This window comes from Schistocerca gregaria, chromosome X, assembly GCF_023897955.1.
Source record: "Schistocerca gregaria isolate iqSchGreg1 chromosome X, iqSchGreg1.2, whole genome shotgun sequence".
Classification (NCBI taxonomy): Eukaryota; Metazoa; Arthropoda; class Insecta; order Orthoptera; family Acrididae; genus Schistocerca; species Schistocerca gregaria.
In genome coordinates, this window is record NC_064931.1 from 816,184,209 (window position 1) to 816,202,591 (window position 18,383).

The window sequence follows — 18,383 nt, forward strand, 5'->3', positions numbered from 1 at the left end:
TCAGCCCCTCTCTAAGGACATTGTTAGGCTGCATCCCCACTGAACATGGTCAAAGTCCATTGGAGCGAAGCGCGAGAGCAATTTTTGATCTTGTGTACAGTTTTGAACAACTAGGGACCCTTCAAAACAATTCGACGAAATTGGAACGTGATCTGAAGCAGCAAAGGGTGCAGAAGATTTCTCAGCATCCTGTTTCACACCCACCTGTGGCGTGATCATGGAGGCATGCGATATTGACACATACATGAATACAGTGGCAAAGGTTCCCTCCAAGACGCTCCAGTTCAACAATACCCTCGATGGCACCTGCCCACATTTACTGAGAATTTTAAAAAAAAACTACTCTTAGAGAGAAAATCTGTGAAGTAGTCCTAGCAGACGACCACTTGACACACCTCCGATGTCAGTTGCCTGCCTGCAGGCGTTTAGGATTTCTTCAGAGGTTTTGTCTGTAAAAGCACATTTTTAAAATTCTCAGTAAATGTGGGCAGGTACCACCGAAGGTAATGCTTAACGGGCAGGGGTTAGAGGCCCCCCAAATGCTACAGGATGGCATGTAATAGGAGGGCCGAGGAAGCATAAGCACTATTAGCTGTTCGGGATCACATTCAAATTTCATCTAAAGGTTTTGAACGGTCCCTAGTTGTTCCAGCTTGTACACGAGAGCAAAATGAGGTCGCACTGTTTGCGAAGGGGTGCGATCACGTTCAGTGGGGATGCAGCCTCACAATGTCCTTACAGAGGGGTTTAAAGTTCCGGGGGTCAGCAGCGTCAAAGCTTGTCGAGAACGTCGTCCTATTGCGTATGGCACTAAGAACTATCGTTTTCTACCGTGAAATGTGCGGGAATCGAGGCCCCAATGAAGGGAGCAGTTTCAGTGATGCCCTCTGAGGTGTTTTTGAGTCGATTCTGAGCGTCATTGTATCTGATATCTTCTCCTCGGCCACCCACAAGAAAACCAAGTGATTTCAACGCTGCTTTTCGCTGTTCTGATGTCCAAGAATGGGTGGAAATGTCGTTAAGAGAGGTTGTGACGACCTTCCCATAGTGAGAAACGTCCATAGTGTCATTGGACAAAATAGAGGTGCAATTTGGTGCTAATGTGGTAATACACCTTACATTTTCGATGAACTTGTGAGCCGTGGCCCTATTCGCATGTGTTGACTCTTAACTGTGAAGCATCGCCGAGACCGAGCGTGAAGTCGCCTGGCGCTCCGCTTTTGCACCAATACGGACGAAGGTTGTAGGGACGGTCAGCCATATTTCAAACTCGTGCATCGTAGTGGGAAACAGTTACGGGGTTTAGAAAAAGTGATCATTTAATTCTGTTGCGCAGTGTGGCATTTCCCGGAAGAACGCCTTACTTGCTGTGCAGGATGACTAAGAATCAGTTCCCATCTATCAGCGCAGTAATTCTGTAGATGTGTGTTTCGTGTTTCTTGTATTAGTTATATTTGTTACTCATTTCTGAATTCCGTGTATTGTTGACAAATTTGGTGGAAAATACCTACTCTCAGGCGTGTCTGGCCACTGGGGACTCACCTGCTCGCTCTTCAGTTTATAGACAAACTTGTGTATTTGCCCTCGCTCTTAACAAACGAATTATACGGTGCCCACATTGTTAATCATGCACACCTGTCTGTAAATGTACTGACAGTTACCTTGAATGTTTTTCTTCAGACCACACGTTGCTCCAGAATAGTATAGGAATGAGTCGATTATTACCTCACGGAAATGCAGGAATTTGTCTGATACCTCATTTCACCTAAACACATCCCCTCCTCCGTGGCAGAGGCCGCAAACTCAACGCTTCTGCGGTAGTCTTCGCCTCGCAGGTAGCTGTTTCGAATACTGATAGTTGAAGAATCTTGGGCATGTAAAATAACACTTTGTAGTGATGGTGTTATGTTATTCATGTGCTACGTGTGCCAGATATAGATATATTCCCACAACATGTCCAATAAGACTAGGATCACAACCTCACTGGCTCAGCAAACAAAAAATCTTCTCGTCACTTCCCATCTTTGCCATTAATAATTGATGTATAAGTGAAAGTTAGGCATATTACTATGGCTGGATGCTGACAAAATACTCTGTGACAATTAATATTGGATAAAGACGGACTGAATCTGATAAAATGTAATGATATTTAAATGTTATACTAGATACAACATTTTGCTCAGTTCTACTTTGTTTCGTAGTTGGGCTTACCCTCGTCCGTTGCCATAGCTGTCTCGTTAGTGGGACTAATTTCTTCACCAGCTGGCGCACTTCTGACGTGAAACCGCGTTTGGCGTTATAGTGTCCCTCACCTATCACAGAGAATATTTTATCGACGGAGGTGTCCGTGGGCAGTGTGCAGTTAAACACAGAAAATTGTTTCTTTAGGCGAGACGGTATGTCATTTCGGCCTCCACCTGTAAGAGATAAAAGTCTTTGTATTCGGGGTCAGTATTAAGATAGACATAGACATAGGAAAGTGTGCAGTAGGTACTGAGTGCCGGGATAACAGAGCAACGTGTTAAGTTGACGTTACCAGGAAGACACATAGCAGCCACGAACTGGACGTCGACGACAGTTATGAACTCTCCAGGTTTTTCGAGGCTGTAGAAGCCCTTCATATCCATAGTCTGACGTACAATCTCGTTGGTGATCTGGTCACCCCACTCATTTATTTCCGGCAAATTTATATCGTCGATAAATACCATCATTTTTTTACCTCCTGGAGGACCAAAAGTATTACCCATTCGCTTCTCAACATAACTCTCAATCGTTTTCTGAAAGTAAACGAAACATTTCTTTGACCAATGTCCTGTTAATGCAACATGTTATGACAATGACAGCACTCAAAATTCACTTATTACTGGGCTAAAACTGCCAAATTTGTTTACTCTTTTCATAAGCTTAAGTGGGTTTCATTGTTATTACAAAAAATTTTAAGAACATATCACGCTGTACTTTACTTGCACATACGGCAGGATCCTGAATTCTGAATTTAGATGTATACAGCAATAAAAAATTAGTTTCACAACAAAACAGTCATGTAATTTTACATCATATAAGGTGTCCGATTCAAATGACTATACTCAACAGAGGAATTGTCCGCAATCAACTCTTTCATCTTCCATTCCAATTTAGTTTAATTTTCTACAAGACTTCTGCATCATTGAGAAAAGCCTAAAGATGTTGATTGTGTTTTCTCATTTTGGGAGAACTGAAGAGCGATCTGTTTAATTGTTAAAAACCATTCAACAACCAAGATGGCATAAAATATTTTGTTTTATTTAAGGCAAGCCGTTTCAACAGACTATGCTGTCATCTTTAGGTCTTAAAATCTTTTGTTGTAAAACATGTTCATTTTACGCTGAACTAATATACAAGATTTCAAGCGGATAAAAATAGCATATCATAAAAGATTTGTCATCGCTAGAATATTTAAAAATACTTTGCGCAACAGGTTATGTCCACACGCATATTGCTCACAGTTGCTTGTTGCTCACAGTGTTTGTATGATGCAACAAGCAACTGTGAGCTATATGTATAGGGACATAACATGTTGCACAGGGTGCATTATGTTTTTAAATAAGCAGTTTATAATGTGCTGATTTTATCCGTTTGTCATCTTGTTCGTGAGGTCAGCGTAAAATGAACAGGTTTCATAACGAAGATGACAGCATAGTCTGTTGACATCGGTCGTCTTCAATAAAAAAAAAAAAAAAATTATGCGACCGTGACTGTTGAATAGTTTTTAACATAAAGGTGTTAGTAGCAGCGTTGTTCATCAAATTTCAGAACTAAATTCGATTTTAATTCAGAGTAATGAATATCATTTCTGCTTCTACTCTTGCAGCTGTGGAAACGGTTAAGCAACCTGAGCTGTATTTTATTATTTACCGTAAGTTTCAAATGGCTCTGAGCACCATGGGACTTAACATCTATGGTCATCAGTCCCCTATAACTTAGAACTACTTAAACCTAACTAACCTAAGGACATCACACAACACCCAGCCATCACGAGGTAGAGAAAATCCCTGACCTCGCCGGGAATCAAACCCGGGAAACCGTAAGTTTCACGAGATTGTTAGTGTACGGTTACTCTGTAGTTCAAATACTTAACGTCTTAAGCACGCGAAACAAAAGAAGCTCCAAGAATGACTTTTCACTTTGCAGCAGAATGTGCGCTGATTTGAAACTTCCTGGCGGATTAAAATTGTTCGCCACACGTGGGATTTTTGCCTTCCGCGGGCAAATGCTTTACTGTCTGCGCTACCCAAGATCGACTAACGATTGGCCACCACAGCTTCTAGTTGACTTTTATCTTCCACTGACTATTGGTTATGTTAACCTCTGTACTTGGTTGTCTCACTGTGATGTTATCAGGCGCAGTACTTCAGCAGGCTGTTCCACTGTCTTGCAGACACAAGAAGGGAAAGGGATAGCAATAGATTTCGCAGCTCTCATACCAGATATTGAGTAACGAGGAACAGGAGCTGCCGAAGGTGTCAACCACATTCTAGCGTGATCAGTTCCGCACGAGCAGTTACTTTATTCACACAATGTACAGCATGTGGATGCTCTAACGCTACGAGACTACCACACCAGGTTTCATTCTCCCGCTAGATTATAAGACGGAGCACTGAAGGAGCGTTCTTCTCAGCTTTCATTTCATTTACATTGGGGCAGTATTCACACAGAGCGGGATGATAAATTACCATTATCAGCGCGTGTGACCAGATACAAAGCCTCGAGCAATCATAGAAGCAAAGCACTGGGCTCTTTTTATCATAGAATCAGTAAGTGGACAGGAACTGTAGGTGACAGACTCTTAACTGAACAAATCAACAGGTGCTGTTTATCGCCAATTTCTGCGCGACAATAACAGACACGATTGAAAAACTTCTCTTGCGGAAAGACAAAAGACACGGCTCTTGCACGATGCGGCACAACCCTATTTTCTACGCCAGATATGACAGTATAGAACACAAAAGTTTAATGAGTGATGGACCGGTCAAGGAGGTCCAGAAACATGACTTCGCGTTCGGTTGATCTCAGTCCCTTACATTCATGGCTATGAGGACATTTAAAGGCACTGGTGTATCCCTCATCCATCGATAACGTGCACACGTTATAGGTGTTTGTGTCCCGTCCGTATGATCAAATCAGAGCGCAGATAGAAGCGTTCGTAAGAGTTCGTGATTCTTTGAGGAGGAAGGCTAAAAAACAATTTAAGAATCACTGGTAAACAGATTGAAATCCACTCTTAAGTGTCAACAGACAGATGCTATCATAGGAAAGAAGAGTCCAGATCTCACAAATATTGACTCCGGACGAATCCGTATGAGATTTTTTCAAGCTTTGATCACTGTTGCCCCCTGTAAGAATACTGAATATGTTTTTAATACTCTAGAAAACAATTTAATTTTTTATATATAAATAATTTTTAGCGTTGTAGAGGGTGACCCAAGAATCCATTAACATTTGGAAAAACACTACTTTACGGTATATTGTTGGTAAGGAGGTAAAATTGACGCACAAGCCTGAAATGCCATGGGGTTTTATGGAAACCAAAACGAGCGCAAAACTAGCCAACAGATGGCGCTGGACAGCAACACCGCATGGTAATCGCGATAAGATGAGCTGTAGTAAAGGAGAGAGTCAGATCATCCTAAGACTGGCAAATAAACACCCACTGAAAGATACGATTTTTATGCAGGATGGCGTTCCATCCCATACCGCTACATGTGTGAAAGATCTCCTGCTCACATTTTTGGTGAGGATCGCCTGCTGAGCCGTCATGTCCGTCATGCTTGGCCTCTCAGCTCCCAAGACATCAATCCGTGTGATTATAGGTCGTGGGGTTACCTGAAATCGCAAGTTTACCGCTATCGTCCGACCTCATTACACATACTAAACGACAAGATGCGACGGCGGTTTCACAGCATACCTGCTCATATACTGTACAGTGCTGTTCACAAAGTCACCCCTCGTCTACAGGGGCTGTTAATGTATGACGACCGACATGCTGAGTACTTGTTATAAAGAACATCGCCTTTGCTAAAAATCAATTGTTATGCTAATTATTGCTTTTATGTTTTATGAAGCGCCAGGTAATGGTCATTTAGTGCACTCTTTTTGGTTTCAATAAAACCCAATGTTATTTCAAGCAAGTGGTTAATTTTTACCAACATAAGTGGAAACGTGAAGGGACACGTACAGCCCAAAAGTGTACAGGCCGACATCGTCTGTTGACTGACAGCGATCGCCGACAGTTGAAAAGGGTCGTAATGTCCAATAGGCAGACATCCATCCAGACCATCACACAGGAATTAAAAACTGCACCAGGATCCACTGCAAGTACTATGACAGTTAGGCGGGAGGTGAGAAAGCTTAGATTTCATGGTCGAGCGGCTACTGATAAGCCACAAATCACCCCGGTAAATGCCAAACGACGCCTCTCTTGGTGTAAGGAGCGTAAATATTGGACGATTGGACAGTGGAAATACGTTGTGTGGAGTGGCGAATCACGCTACACAATGTAGCGATCCGATGACAGGGTGTGGGTATGACGAATGCCCAGTGAACGTCGTCTGCCAACGTGTGTAGTGCCAACAGTGAAATTGTGAGGCCGTGGCATTATGGTCTGGTCGTGTTTATCATGGAGGAGGCTTACACCCCTTGTTGTTTTGTGTGGCACTATCACAGCACAGGCCTACATTGATGTTTTCAGTACCTTCTTGCTTCCCACTGTTGAAGAGCAATTCGGGGATGGCGATTGCATCTTTCAACACGATCGAGCACTTGTTCATAAAGCACGGCCTGTGGAGGAGTGATTCCACGACAATAACATCCCTGCAATGTACTGGCCTGCACAGAGTCTCGACCTGAATCCTATAGAACACCTATGGGATGTTTTGGAACGCAGACTTCGTGCCAGGCCTCACCGACCGACGTCGATACCTCTCCTCAGTACAGCACTCAGTAAAGAATGGGCTGGCATTCCCCAAGAAACCTTCCAGCACCTGATTGAACGTATGCCTGCGAGAGCGGAAGCTGTCATCAAGGCTAAGGGTGGACCAACACCATATTGAATTCCATCAATACCGATGAAGGGCGCCACGAACTTGTAAGTCATTTACAGAGCCAGGTGTCCGGATACTTTTGATCAGAGAGAGAGAGAGACAGAGAGAGAGAGAGAGAGAGAGAGAGAGAGAGAGAGAGAGAGAGAGAGAGAGAGAGAGAGAGAGATACATGAGAAAGTTGTTCATTTATGATTTTTGAGGCAATTGTTGATTGTTCCCAGAACCTACAAAATTATCTCAATCTATTGAACTAAAACGAGGGTAGCTAACACAACTTTAATATCAGACTGATTTGCAGTGATGCTACATTTCGTTTGCTGCCTATGTTATGCACAATCCATGGCATGCATGTATATACACATGCTTTTTCTTCTGTCTGTCTCTCTCTCTCTGTCTCTCACTCACTCACACACACACACACACACACACACACACACACTTCAACCGCGGCTACGTGCCAAATGAAGTACGCCAGAAGATAAACTGTTTTTTTTTTTTCTCGATTTTACTTCTAAGACTTTTCTGACGCAGTTAACAGTTATTAAAAGTGGAAAATCAGGAATTATCCTGCTACATGTTTTGCAGTTCATACGTTCAATCATTCAAGATGAACCGTTTAGAAGAACTTGAAAGAAGTCCAGCAAAGAAGCTGCAAACATGAGTGTCACCAGACAGACGCTTAATAATGATACACATGGTCCAGTCACATTAATGCGACCACCGCCTATGTTCGACGTCAGTGTCTAATAACCACTCGTAGACAATAGGTGGCAGCTCTAGCAGTGGAGGATATATGAAGTGTGACAGGAGGACGCTGAAAACATTGCAGTTGTTGTAATGTGAAAAGGGAGCTATTTATCTCTTGTCCGAAAGGGCGTGATCATTGGCTTTCAGGCACGATCCTCGGGGAGATATCCACCCCTATATGTCTTTTGTTTTCCCTCGTCACGACGGACAATGCAACGTGTCAAACAGCTCACAGTGAACGTGCGTGGTTCGAAGAGCACCAGGATGAGTTTACCGTACTTCCCTGAGTACCGAACTCCCCTGATTTAGACACAAACGAGAATCTGTGGGATCATCTCGATCAGTTTGTAGGCGCCATGAATCCTAAAGCAGCTGACCTCGGTATTGGAGCCGGCATAGCTCCACATCCCTATCGGTACCTTCCAAAGCCTTCCCTGCACACCTCGCAGCGGTCCTGAGAGGGAACAGTTTGTTCCATCTCATTACAATTACTTTTTTTGTTGCATTGTATTGAATATACTTTCAAATTTTTTTTAGTTTAATTAGTGTGATATCTCGAGTGAAGAAGTCGACTACCTGTTTATTTAATTCAATTCACAATTACATAAATGCACTTCCTTTCCCTAATCCCACTACGTTGCCTTGGGTTGATTAAGTTTGGGGTTTGTATTAAGAGTTCGTCTGCTGGTAGTGCCAAGGCAGAGATGTGGTCACCCTTAGGTCGGTTGGTGCCAACCTAAGCCTGGAGTAAAGACAGAGATGATGCACCTGTTTGCCAGGGAGTATTCCGGGGTTGGTAACAGGTCCCCCTCCCCTCCATGTAAGGGAACGACCGTTGAGAGCCGCCATGATAGTCACTCTTGGGGTAGCGGCTGAACTGAGCGGACGGCATAGAGGGCGATCTCCGTCTTTGTCGACAATTTCACCGTGGGATGAGGTATTATGTTTTACACTGTTTACAAAACCGCTCTTTTTCAGGATTGAAATAATTAGCGTGAATTGCTTTCTTCTGTGAATATGGGAGATGTTTGTGTCTGCTTTGTTTCCCAGTTTTTCCGCCAAAGACTGTCCCAGTAGACGGACCAGAAGGGCAGCAACGTAGTCCCATCCTCTTTCCCAGTGCTTAAGTAGAAACGAGATGCCTTTTAGTTTAAGCACCTTCAGTGCGAGACAAAACTAGAAGTTATTTGACTTGACTTTGTTTGCTACAATTATTAAACTTGTAAAATTTTGGGAAATATAGATAATGAATGTCATATTAAGTTTGTAAAGTTTCTGGAAATCTAGACAATTAATGTCCTATAAACTTGATGTCATGGATTTAGTGGTCACTACAAACACCAGTCCTGTGTCGAGAGCAGTGTTATGCATTTAATGGTCATTACAAACCCCAGTCCTGTGAAGAGAGCAATGTCACCAACAAAGTGGTATCCTTATAGATCATGATGGAGCGTGGCCTTTACTGACTTGCCTACTTGGTTGTTTGAGCCCTCCCCCACGTTATCCGTTGCGCAATATTAACATAATAATCAGAAGATCATTTAACTAAATGTCATGCCGGCCTCTTAAATTCAATACTTCCGAGCAATGCATCAAGCGGGCAAGCACGTGTCAATGAGGTGACTTGGCCGCACACACGTCCGGCACGCTCTAGCGTGGATAGAAGGAAACAGAGGAAGAGAGATACAAAAAGGTAACGATACATAACTAAACAGAAGGAACCTTTCAGTCCGCGCTGCACACTTTTGACAGATGGTCACGTTAATGTGCACGGACAGTGTGTATGAATAATACAGAAATACTACCAAGTACAAAAATGACACACATCGCTAGTAAAAGACTTTGTCAGCAAATGTACTTCGATAATTCTAAGCAAACATAAAACACTTATTAGTTTGGCATCATTATTTCATCCTGTCTACATCGACACGCAAGTTGCCAAATTGAAAGACTTCCACTAGGCGGTCGAACTGTCCTGGACAGGGTTTTCCGTCCGATCATTCCATACGATCATCAGATAACTGTCCGCCCCCGGTAGCTGAGTGGGCAGCGCGACAGAATGTCAATCCTCAGGGCCCGGGGTCGATTCCCGGCTGGGTCGGAGATTTTCTCCGCTCAGTGACTGGGTGTTGTGTTGTCCTATTCATCTCCATCGACGCACAAGTCTCCGAAGTGGCGTCAAATCGAAAGACTTGCAACCGGCTAACGGTTTACCCGACGGGAGGCCCTAGTCACACGACATTTACATTTACCACTTAACTGGATTTGTATATTCTGAAATACAATTGCGCTACATTGTACACGTAAGCCAGATTAAGCAAGAAAATAAGTGATACATATTTAGCTAGCCCTTACCATTTTCCCCCCTGCGAATAAATATGAAGCTAAGTAAACACCAAACTTCTCGTTTCACTGTAAACGAAGAAAAAATAAAGTCTTTACAGAGTACGAATCTGATAAAAATCGTAACCTCTCCAACGTACCTGGAACTGAAATGGACTCGTAGCTGAAGAGAAATTGAAGGAACGATTGAGATACATTTCTGGGTTGGATTTCTTCATGTAAGCCTTCATCATGACAGTCTTGGCAGAGCCCTGCTCGCCGATAAGTAAAACAGCTTTCGTTTGCGAAGCTATGGTGTCTATAAGAAACGTTGTTCTCACGTTTTCGATTATGGGAACCATTATAGTGCTGTAGTCAGGAGTCGAAGTCTCTGGGTATGAATAACTTGGCACCAAATTGCTCCAAAGTTCCCATTTACCTGCAAATATTTGAATTGCTTGAATAAGAAATAGAACATAGAACAATTAAATTAGGTATAACGACTACCTCCCGTTGTAAAATAACAGATGTTAATAAGTGAAGCAGTGTGGAAATATTTATAGTAATATTTCTAGTATCTCTAAGAAACCTTACTGAATTGCTAGGAGTATTTTCATTGGAATCCAAAATTTGCTCAAACATATTGCTTTAAAGTCATTAACTAAGTATATCTCACTACTGGCTTAGTATTTATTTTCCTTAAAGTGGAAAATAGAATTACAGATATCCTGCAAACGAAATTACTCATATGTTATCGAGACATTGCTTTCAATCTGTCGAACGCTTGAAAATGATTTTTGCCGTCATAGTTATTTGAAATTATTTCCTATTCAGTTGAGATCAATAGATGAAAACCCAGATATCGAAGAAAGATTGTGAGTGGTGTATTAGTAAAAGACTGGATACGAATTCAACATTAAGAATTCCGAATTACGGACTCTGTATTTTCTGTAGGCTACTTTACAAGATTATAGCAACATCATGATAGGTTCCGTCCCTAGTACGTGTCCAGGTGTACCAAAAACTAACTGCTGACGGTAAATTAAAAAAAAAAGGCATTCGGATCAAGTAACTCTGAAACATAATGAGCAGTGTCTGTTCATTTTGAGAATTGCTAAAGACCTTCGTCTAAATGCCTGTAAAATTGTTATTGTATAGTATCTTTATACTGTTTACACCTATCAGAAAATACACCAATAACTAAATGATTCAGGCGATCCTCTCGGTAGTCACGGTGGAAATATACGACTCGACAACATTCTCGATTTGAAACTACCTGACAGATTGAAACTGTCTCCCGGACTGGAGGTCTAAACCAGAACATTTGCCTTACGCACGAAAATGCTCTCCAGCTGAGCAGCCCAGGTCCGAGTCATAACCTGCCATCTCTGGTGGCAGTTAAGGTGTGATGGTGGGTCGTCAGTCGGTCCTAGGTAGATCGATCGGTAGAGCATCCCCAAAAGGCAAATGTTCCGGTTAGATCTCCACTCCGGCAGACAGTTTTAATCTGCCAAGAAGATTCAAATCAGCACACACTCCTTTGAAGAGTGACAATTTGTTCTGAAAACACTCCTGATTTTTTTTTAGAATATTGCAGTAAGTCAGCAAGGAACGTACCTTCAAATTCGTGGACTATTCACCTAACAGTTCTTACACAACTCCAGGCCTCTGGGTTGGTGATGAACGGTATTACTGGACGTGCAGATCTACAGTAGAATGTTGTAGACGAACGAACAGGCTCCCAGTCAGCCAGCAAACCTCTGGAGTTTTTCCTCCAACAGAAGTCTAGTGTCCTTATTTCGTGTCATGCAAACTTTCCACCTATGAGGATATCACCAATAAAGTGACCTCACATCAAATGTCAAGGTATCAAGGTAGCAAACGGAATCCGGCGTGTATTAATGGTCACGACGAATCACCAGTCAAGGTGCCGTTTATCCTTGCTCGGAATGTGCAACGTCGCTGTTCTCATCCGAAGATGATCTCTGTGCTCCTAGATTTACAATTATTTGAGGTACTCAAGTGGGAGACAGTTTACATATCGCATTGTGAAATAACGACAGCTTGCATTCCTTTTTTTGGAGTGCAGCACTCATTTTCTAAGTACTTCGTGTTCTCGGGACCGTTTATCCACTGTCAAAAATAAAGATAAGCGATAGAGACTCTTGTCATACGCACATTGTTGATTCTAGTGTTGACGATCTTATCCACTTCGGGGGATTCACACCTGGGAATTGGCAGGCCCACTGCTTGCATCATACGAGATGTCTTGATGATCTGGCCATGGTAACATGCATCATGATGTAATACCTTGCTCATCATAGGCAAAGCTGCCACAAGAATTACCAGTGCATTTTATGACTGCATTACAGTTATGTGCTTCGCCTATACATGCCTCTCGTCGAGGTTCATGAGCGCTGTCGACTCAACATGAAGCCTCTAATCGAATTGTGTATCTATGTAATGTCGCTCTAGAAATGAAGAGCAGCAATCGCAAAATTAAAAAAATATGTGATTGAGGCTTCCCCAACGGACAACTTGTAGAAATGTTTCTCGGCCGAAAGGTCATATTTCTTTGTGAATTTTCTACAATATTTCAACGGCACAACTGACCGATATCTTCTGGTGCGGCGAACACACTGCTGAGCTGTGACCGAAGCCCCCTATTTATGGCAGACTAAGAAGAAACCGTGCAGGCGTGAACGCGCCGAATTCGGTGAATAATATCAAAGGTTTCCTGGTCGGTAGCGGGAGAGACAGCTATGCCACCAATCAGGCGAAGAACTAAAAGCTTAGGCGTACCCACAAAGGCTGTCAATCATTGTATGCGCTGCTGTCGGCCTCCCCAGCGCCCTCTGTTCGAAGCCGTATGCCGATATGCGCGTCCGCGCTGGCTTGGGGCTACCCTCGCCGTTACCATCCGAATATCTAAGTCGTCACTGAAGCGTCATCCCTTGTGTGATCAATAATTTCTCTTTGAGGTCGCTGCGATTTTAATACTGCAGCGCTGGATACCATGCTGCGCTAAGTTGGTAACCCGTGTCTCTGTTCAGTAGATTTGTCGAACTGCGAATTTCGTCCGCTTTTTTAATAATGCTGTCTTAGAACGAAAACGCCGAAGAGAGAATTTTGGTAAATTTGTAGCCCCGTACGGAGACAATGCTCGAGCACTGCAGGTTTTCCTGACTGGTCCAGATGTGTGTGTCGCCTGTGTTTGACGGTGCGACAAGAATATCGAATTACGACGTCCTGCAGCTACAAGAAATCTCGTAGAAACCTAGCCTTTTCAAACCAAGGCTGTCTTCCGCTGAGCCTAGAAGAGCTCTGAGTTCCGCTGGTAGACATAAAACACATTTTACTTTATATTTATTCATTAATCTCCCTATATCCGAAGAAACAGCGCTAACGGACGGAAAGACGACCATTCCTCTTTGTTCTTCACTTTCTTCCAGCTCCTCAATTTGTCTAACACGCGCCGTTCATACACAACTCCAGACCTCTGGGTTGGTGATGAACGGTCTTACTGGACGTGCAAATCTACAGTAGAATGTTGTAGCCGAACGAACAGGCTCCCAGTCAGCCAGCAAACTCGTTTGGCCGACTCTCCCGTTCAGAATATCCACTCATCAAGAATACGCTAGGGAGGTGGCGCAGCTCATCAGACAAGCTGTCTGAATCTGTAATGGCTTGTGTTCTGTGGGGCAACATCATTTGGTTGTAAAGGATGGTGACAGTTGGTTATCTGTAAGTGTAAATCCGTTTGTTTAGGTTTACGGTACACAATGCAAAACGTCCACGGATGGTAGTTCGCCGTTTTCATCCATCTCCAACATAAACTTGACGTTCGAATGAAGAGAATTTAGATGTAAAAATGCATCCAGCGATATACTGCGTTGGGGCGAAATTACAAAGGTGTCATTCTCGTATCACCAAAAGCACGTGGGTTTCAACACTATTGACTGGAGAACTCTTTCCTGGAAACCTTCCATAAAAAGATTATCCACAGGTTGGTAATAAGGGACTACCCATTGTCACACTGTCAGTCTGTTCAAAGCACTGCTCACTGAATAAAAAACAAAAATAAAGAGAGGCAGGCATGTGTTTACACAAATCAACAAGTTCTCCTTTCAGTTTCTCGACAATGAGCTACGCTGATTCCTTCAATGGGACTCGAGTGAAAAGTGAGACTGCGTCCACACTGACGACAATATCTGACGGTGCAAGTCGTAAGATCTTGAGCTGGCAAACAAAGTCTTCTGAGTTGCAGATCCGGTGCTCACATTTTTCCACCACAGTGCTCAAATGCCAGAGGTTCTGCCAAATCGTATGTTGGCACTCAGAATTGCTAGGAATTGGTAGACGTAGAACTATATCCTTATGAATCTTAGGCAGTCCGTGTAGCCTGGAAGGAGAGGGTGCGCGTGTGCAAAGTCGTTTGGCCACAACATCGGAGACTGTGCTAGGATGACAGCTGCGTTAGCTTTATCCGACAGTGAGATCACAATTCCAGGATCCTCAAGTGGAGATCGAAGTCCTGATCTCTCCGACGCTGAGATATTATTATTGGGCGCCGGCGCCTGTGTTACTGCACGGAAAGTCTGATTTTATCGCAGCGTCCCTGGGCAGTTTTAGGATTTTCTGTCCAACAGAGCTAACAATGTGTAGAACGTGGTGTTCTCGGAGTGGGCGTGAAGTTCAGCCCTTCTCCAATACCGAAATCGTGGTATATCCGACAGCTTGTACACTGTCCGTCTGCGATGTCTGTCTTCGAACTTCTATTCTTGCGGTAAACAGTCCCTGAAGCGATGATACTTTCCAATTCGACGTGCTATGACGCGTTGTCTCTTCGAGTCCGAGAACGCCGAAGTATCGCTACCAACCCATGTCCAAGAATCTTCCGAAAGTCGTGACGAAATCTTCAGACAGAGCGCCAGTGGACCTCTACACACGAAGTACAATTTATTCCGAGTGTGGTGAATCCTTTCTGTCACCAATGCGTGGCCGGCCTGATTTTTAATTCGGTTGGCGGCTGCAGAGTTTATAAAGTGCGAAACCTTAGTGAATATAGGAATACTGCGAAGACCTCGTCATCTTAATAAGAACATAAGGGCACACAACAGACTACTCCACTTATTCTGATATTTATCGAACTTATTCACTTCTTTCACCATCTCTTTCCCATATCGATAGACGATGTGTCGAGTAAGGCTTTCTTGACGGGCTACTTGTAGTAATGGTTCTCATTCTTCGGTTCAAGAACTTAAGACTTGTACCATCAGATATTGTCCTTAGTTTCGATGTGGTCTCATTTTTCATTCGAGAGCCATCGCAGGAATCAGTATTGCTCATTGGCCAGAAACTGGAAGACTGTTTGATTTGTTTAAGCACGTTCTCATCTCGATTTATTTTTTATTAAGTTTTCTTTGAACAGACTGACACTGTCGTAGTGGGTAGTTTCTTGTCACTCTTTGCGTATAATATTTTTATGGAAGATTTCGAGGAAAGGACACTCCAGTCAGTGGAGTTAAAACCTACGTGCTTTTTGTCATACGAGGATGACACCTTTGTAATCTCACCCCACCGCACTGCATCGCTGGATGCATTTTTACAACACCTAAATTCTCTTCATTCGAACATCACGTTTACGATGGAGAAGAACGGCGAACTATATTTCCTTGTCGTGTTGGCGCTGTGGACCCTAAAGCTACACAAATGGACTTAGACTTACAGATAACTAGCTGTCACCATCCTTCATGAGGAAATGGTGTGCTTAGGACGTTGTCCCACAGAACACGAACCATATCAAATTCAAACAGCTTGTCTGATGAGCTGCGCCACCTCTCTAGCGTATTCTTGATGAGTGGATATCCTGAACGGGAGACACGGCGTACCTTACACCAGGCGCGAGTTAGACAAACTGAGGAGCTGGAGGAAAGTGAAGAACAAAGAGGAGCCGGCCGGAGTGGCCGTTCGGTTCTAGGCGCTACAGTCTGGAACCGGGCGACCGCTACGGTCGCAGGTTCGAATCCTGCCTCGGGCATGGATGTGTGTGATGTCCTTAGGTTAGTTAGGTTTAATTAATTCTAAGTTCTAGGGGACTGATGACCTCAGAAGTTAAGTCGCATAGTGCTCAGAGCCATTTGAACCATTTTTGAACAAAGAGGAATGGTCGTCTTGCTGTACGTTAAAACTGTTTCTTCGAAAATAGAAAGATTACTGAACAAACAAAAAGTTAAATACGTTTTATGTTGACCAACGGAACTCAGAGCTCTTCTAGGCCCAGCGAAAGACAGCCTTCGTTTGAAAAGTCCTGGTTTCTATAAGATTCCCTGTAGCTGCGGGACATCATAATTCGATATTCTTGTCGCATCGTGAAAGACAGACCCGTCGAACATCGGCGACACACACGTCTGGGCCAACCAGAGAAACCTGCAGTGCTCGAGCATTGCTTCTGTATGGGGCTACAAAATTACACTACTGGCCATTAAAATTGCTACAGCACGAAGATGACGTGCTACAGACGCGAAATTTAAGCGACAGGAAGAAGATGTGATATGCAAATGATTAGCTTTTCAGAGGAGTCACAAGAGGGTGGCGCCGGTGGCGACACCTACAACATGCTGACATGAGGAAAGTTTCCAACCGATTTCTCATACTCAAACAGCAGTTGACCGCCGTTGCCTGGTGAAACGTTGTTGTGATGCCTCGTGTAAGAAGGAGAAATTCGTACCATCACGTTTCCGACTTTGATAAAGGTCGCTACTTTCAGCACCACCGCTACTGAAGTCCTGACTGCTTCTACTCCACCATCACGAACATTAGAGTGCCGTATCCTCACTCCACCAAGGGAAATTGAAGGAATTATTGGGGAGCGCAATCAACTCTGCGAAGATTGGCGCCTTACGAGAGACCCCAACACCAAGCGAAGAATTAAATTGCTTAGCAGGCAAATTAAAGCGGCGATCACCAAACTTCAGCACCAGCGATGGGCTGACAAACTTTCCTCGCTGCAACCTGACACCTCAGTATGAGATGTAGTCAGGATTTTCACCAACGCCAGAACTCGAATATCGCCCATGAAAACCACATATTGGTAGTTGATGGCCATGTAGAAATTCCAAAGAGATTTGGGAATGGGCTCTTTACAATGTGGCAGCGTCTGGTGATGACGACCTGTACGCCAGCGCCTGTAATTTCGTTTCTGACCAAATAATGCTGATCAGAATTTTTCCAACACTGCACACTAGGAACCACACTAATAATTAGTACTGGGTATTCATACGAGTGTTGAAACTTAAATAGTGGCAATTATTTATTCACAACCGATACAAAAGAGTTACATGTTTGCACCTGTTACTGTCCTTCAAAGTAGTCACCACCGTTGTGCCGAACCCTTTGCCAGCAATGTGAAAGGCGTAGTATATCGTTAGCAGAGCATGTTCTGTTGATGGTACGAATCGAGCTGTCTGCTGTCTGTCGAATCTCTGGAGCAGTTCTGAAGCGAATGCCACGAAGTAGTTCCTTCATCTTCGGAATCAAATCAAAGTCACAAGGACTCAAGTAGTGTTACTATTCATTTTAGAACATCACCTGCGGCCAGCTTTGTGAAAGAATCGGCGACACTTTCTGCTGAATCCACCCATCATTTTGGACGACAATGCGCGGGCGCATACAGCGCAACCTGTGGCTACTCTGTTCCGTCGATGGGACTGAGAATTACTGTACCATCCACCATACTCCCCGGACTTAAGTCCTTGTGCCTTTTATTTGATTCCGAAGAAGCATTCGCTTTAGAACTGTTCCAGAGATTAGACAGGCAGTAGACCGCACCATTCGCACCTTCCACATCGTAGGCAAACGGGTTATACACAACCCTGGTGACTACTTTGTAGGATAGTAACAGGTACAAACATGTAACTCTTTTGTATCGGTTGTGAATAAATACTTGCCCCTATTTAAATTCCAACCCTAGTAGATATGGTATGCGCAAAAAGCAGTCTTTGTATTCTTGCATTCACTGAAGTCCTATAATAATATCCCTGCCATAGATTCTTCACTTGATAATGATCAGTAATGCTCTGACTAGGTGATGTAATAATAAGTATTCTTTTACACAATCTGCATCTACATGTACATCTAGATGTACATGCATACTCCACAAGCCTCCTTACGGTGTGTCGCGGAGGATACTTCTGGCACCACTATAACTTCCCTCCTTGCTTGTTCCGCTCGCGA

General features: G+C 43.5%; 1 protein-coding gene across 1 annotated transcript in view; it reads right to left on the bottom strand.

Moving 5' to 3' along the window:
- The window catches only part of LOC126298335 (dynein axonemal heavy chain 5), a gene marked incomplete at its 5' end in the record, with an annotated part of 791,472 nt that overhangs the window by 270,041 nt on the left and 503,048 nt on the right, over nt 1-18,383 (bottom strand). The window contains 3 exons of the mRNA XM_049989632.1: nt 2,212-2,417; nt 2,537-2,777; nt 10,310-10,587. Of these exons, the coding sequence (XP_049845589.1) occupies nt 2,212-2,417; nt 2,537-2,777; nt 10,310-10,587 (725 nt within the window). The remainder of the gene's footprint in view (nt 1-2,211; nt 2,418-2,536; nt 2,778-10,309; nt 10,588-18,383) is intronic.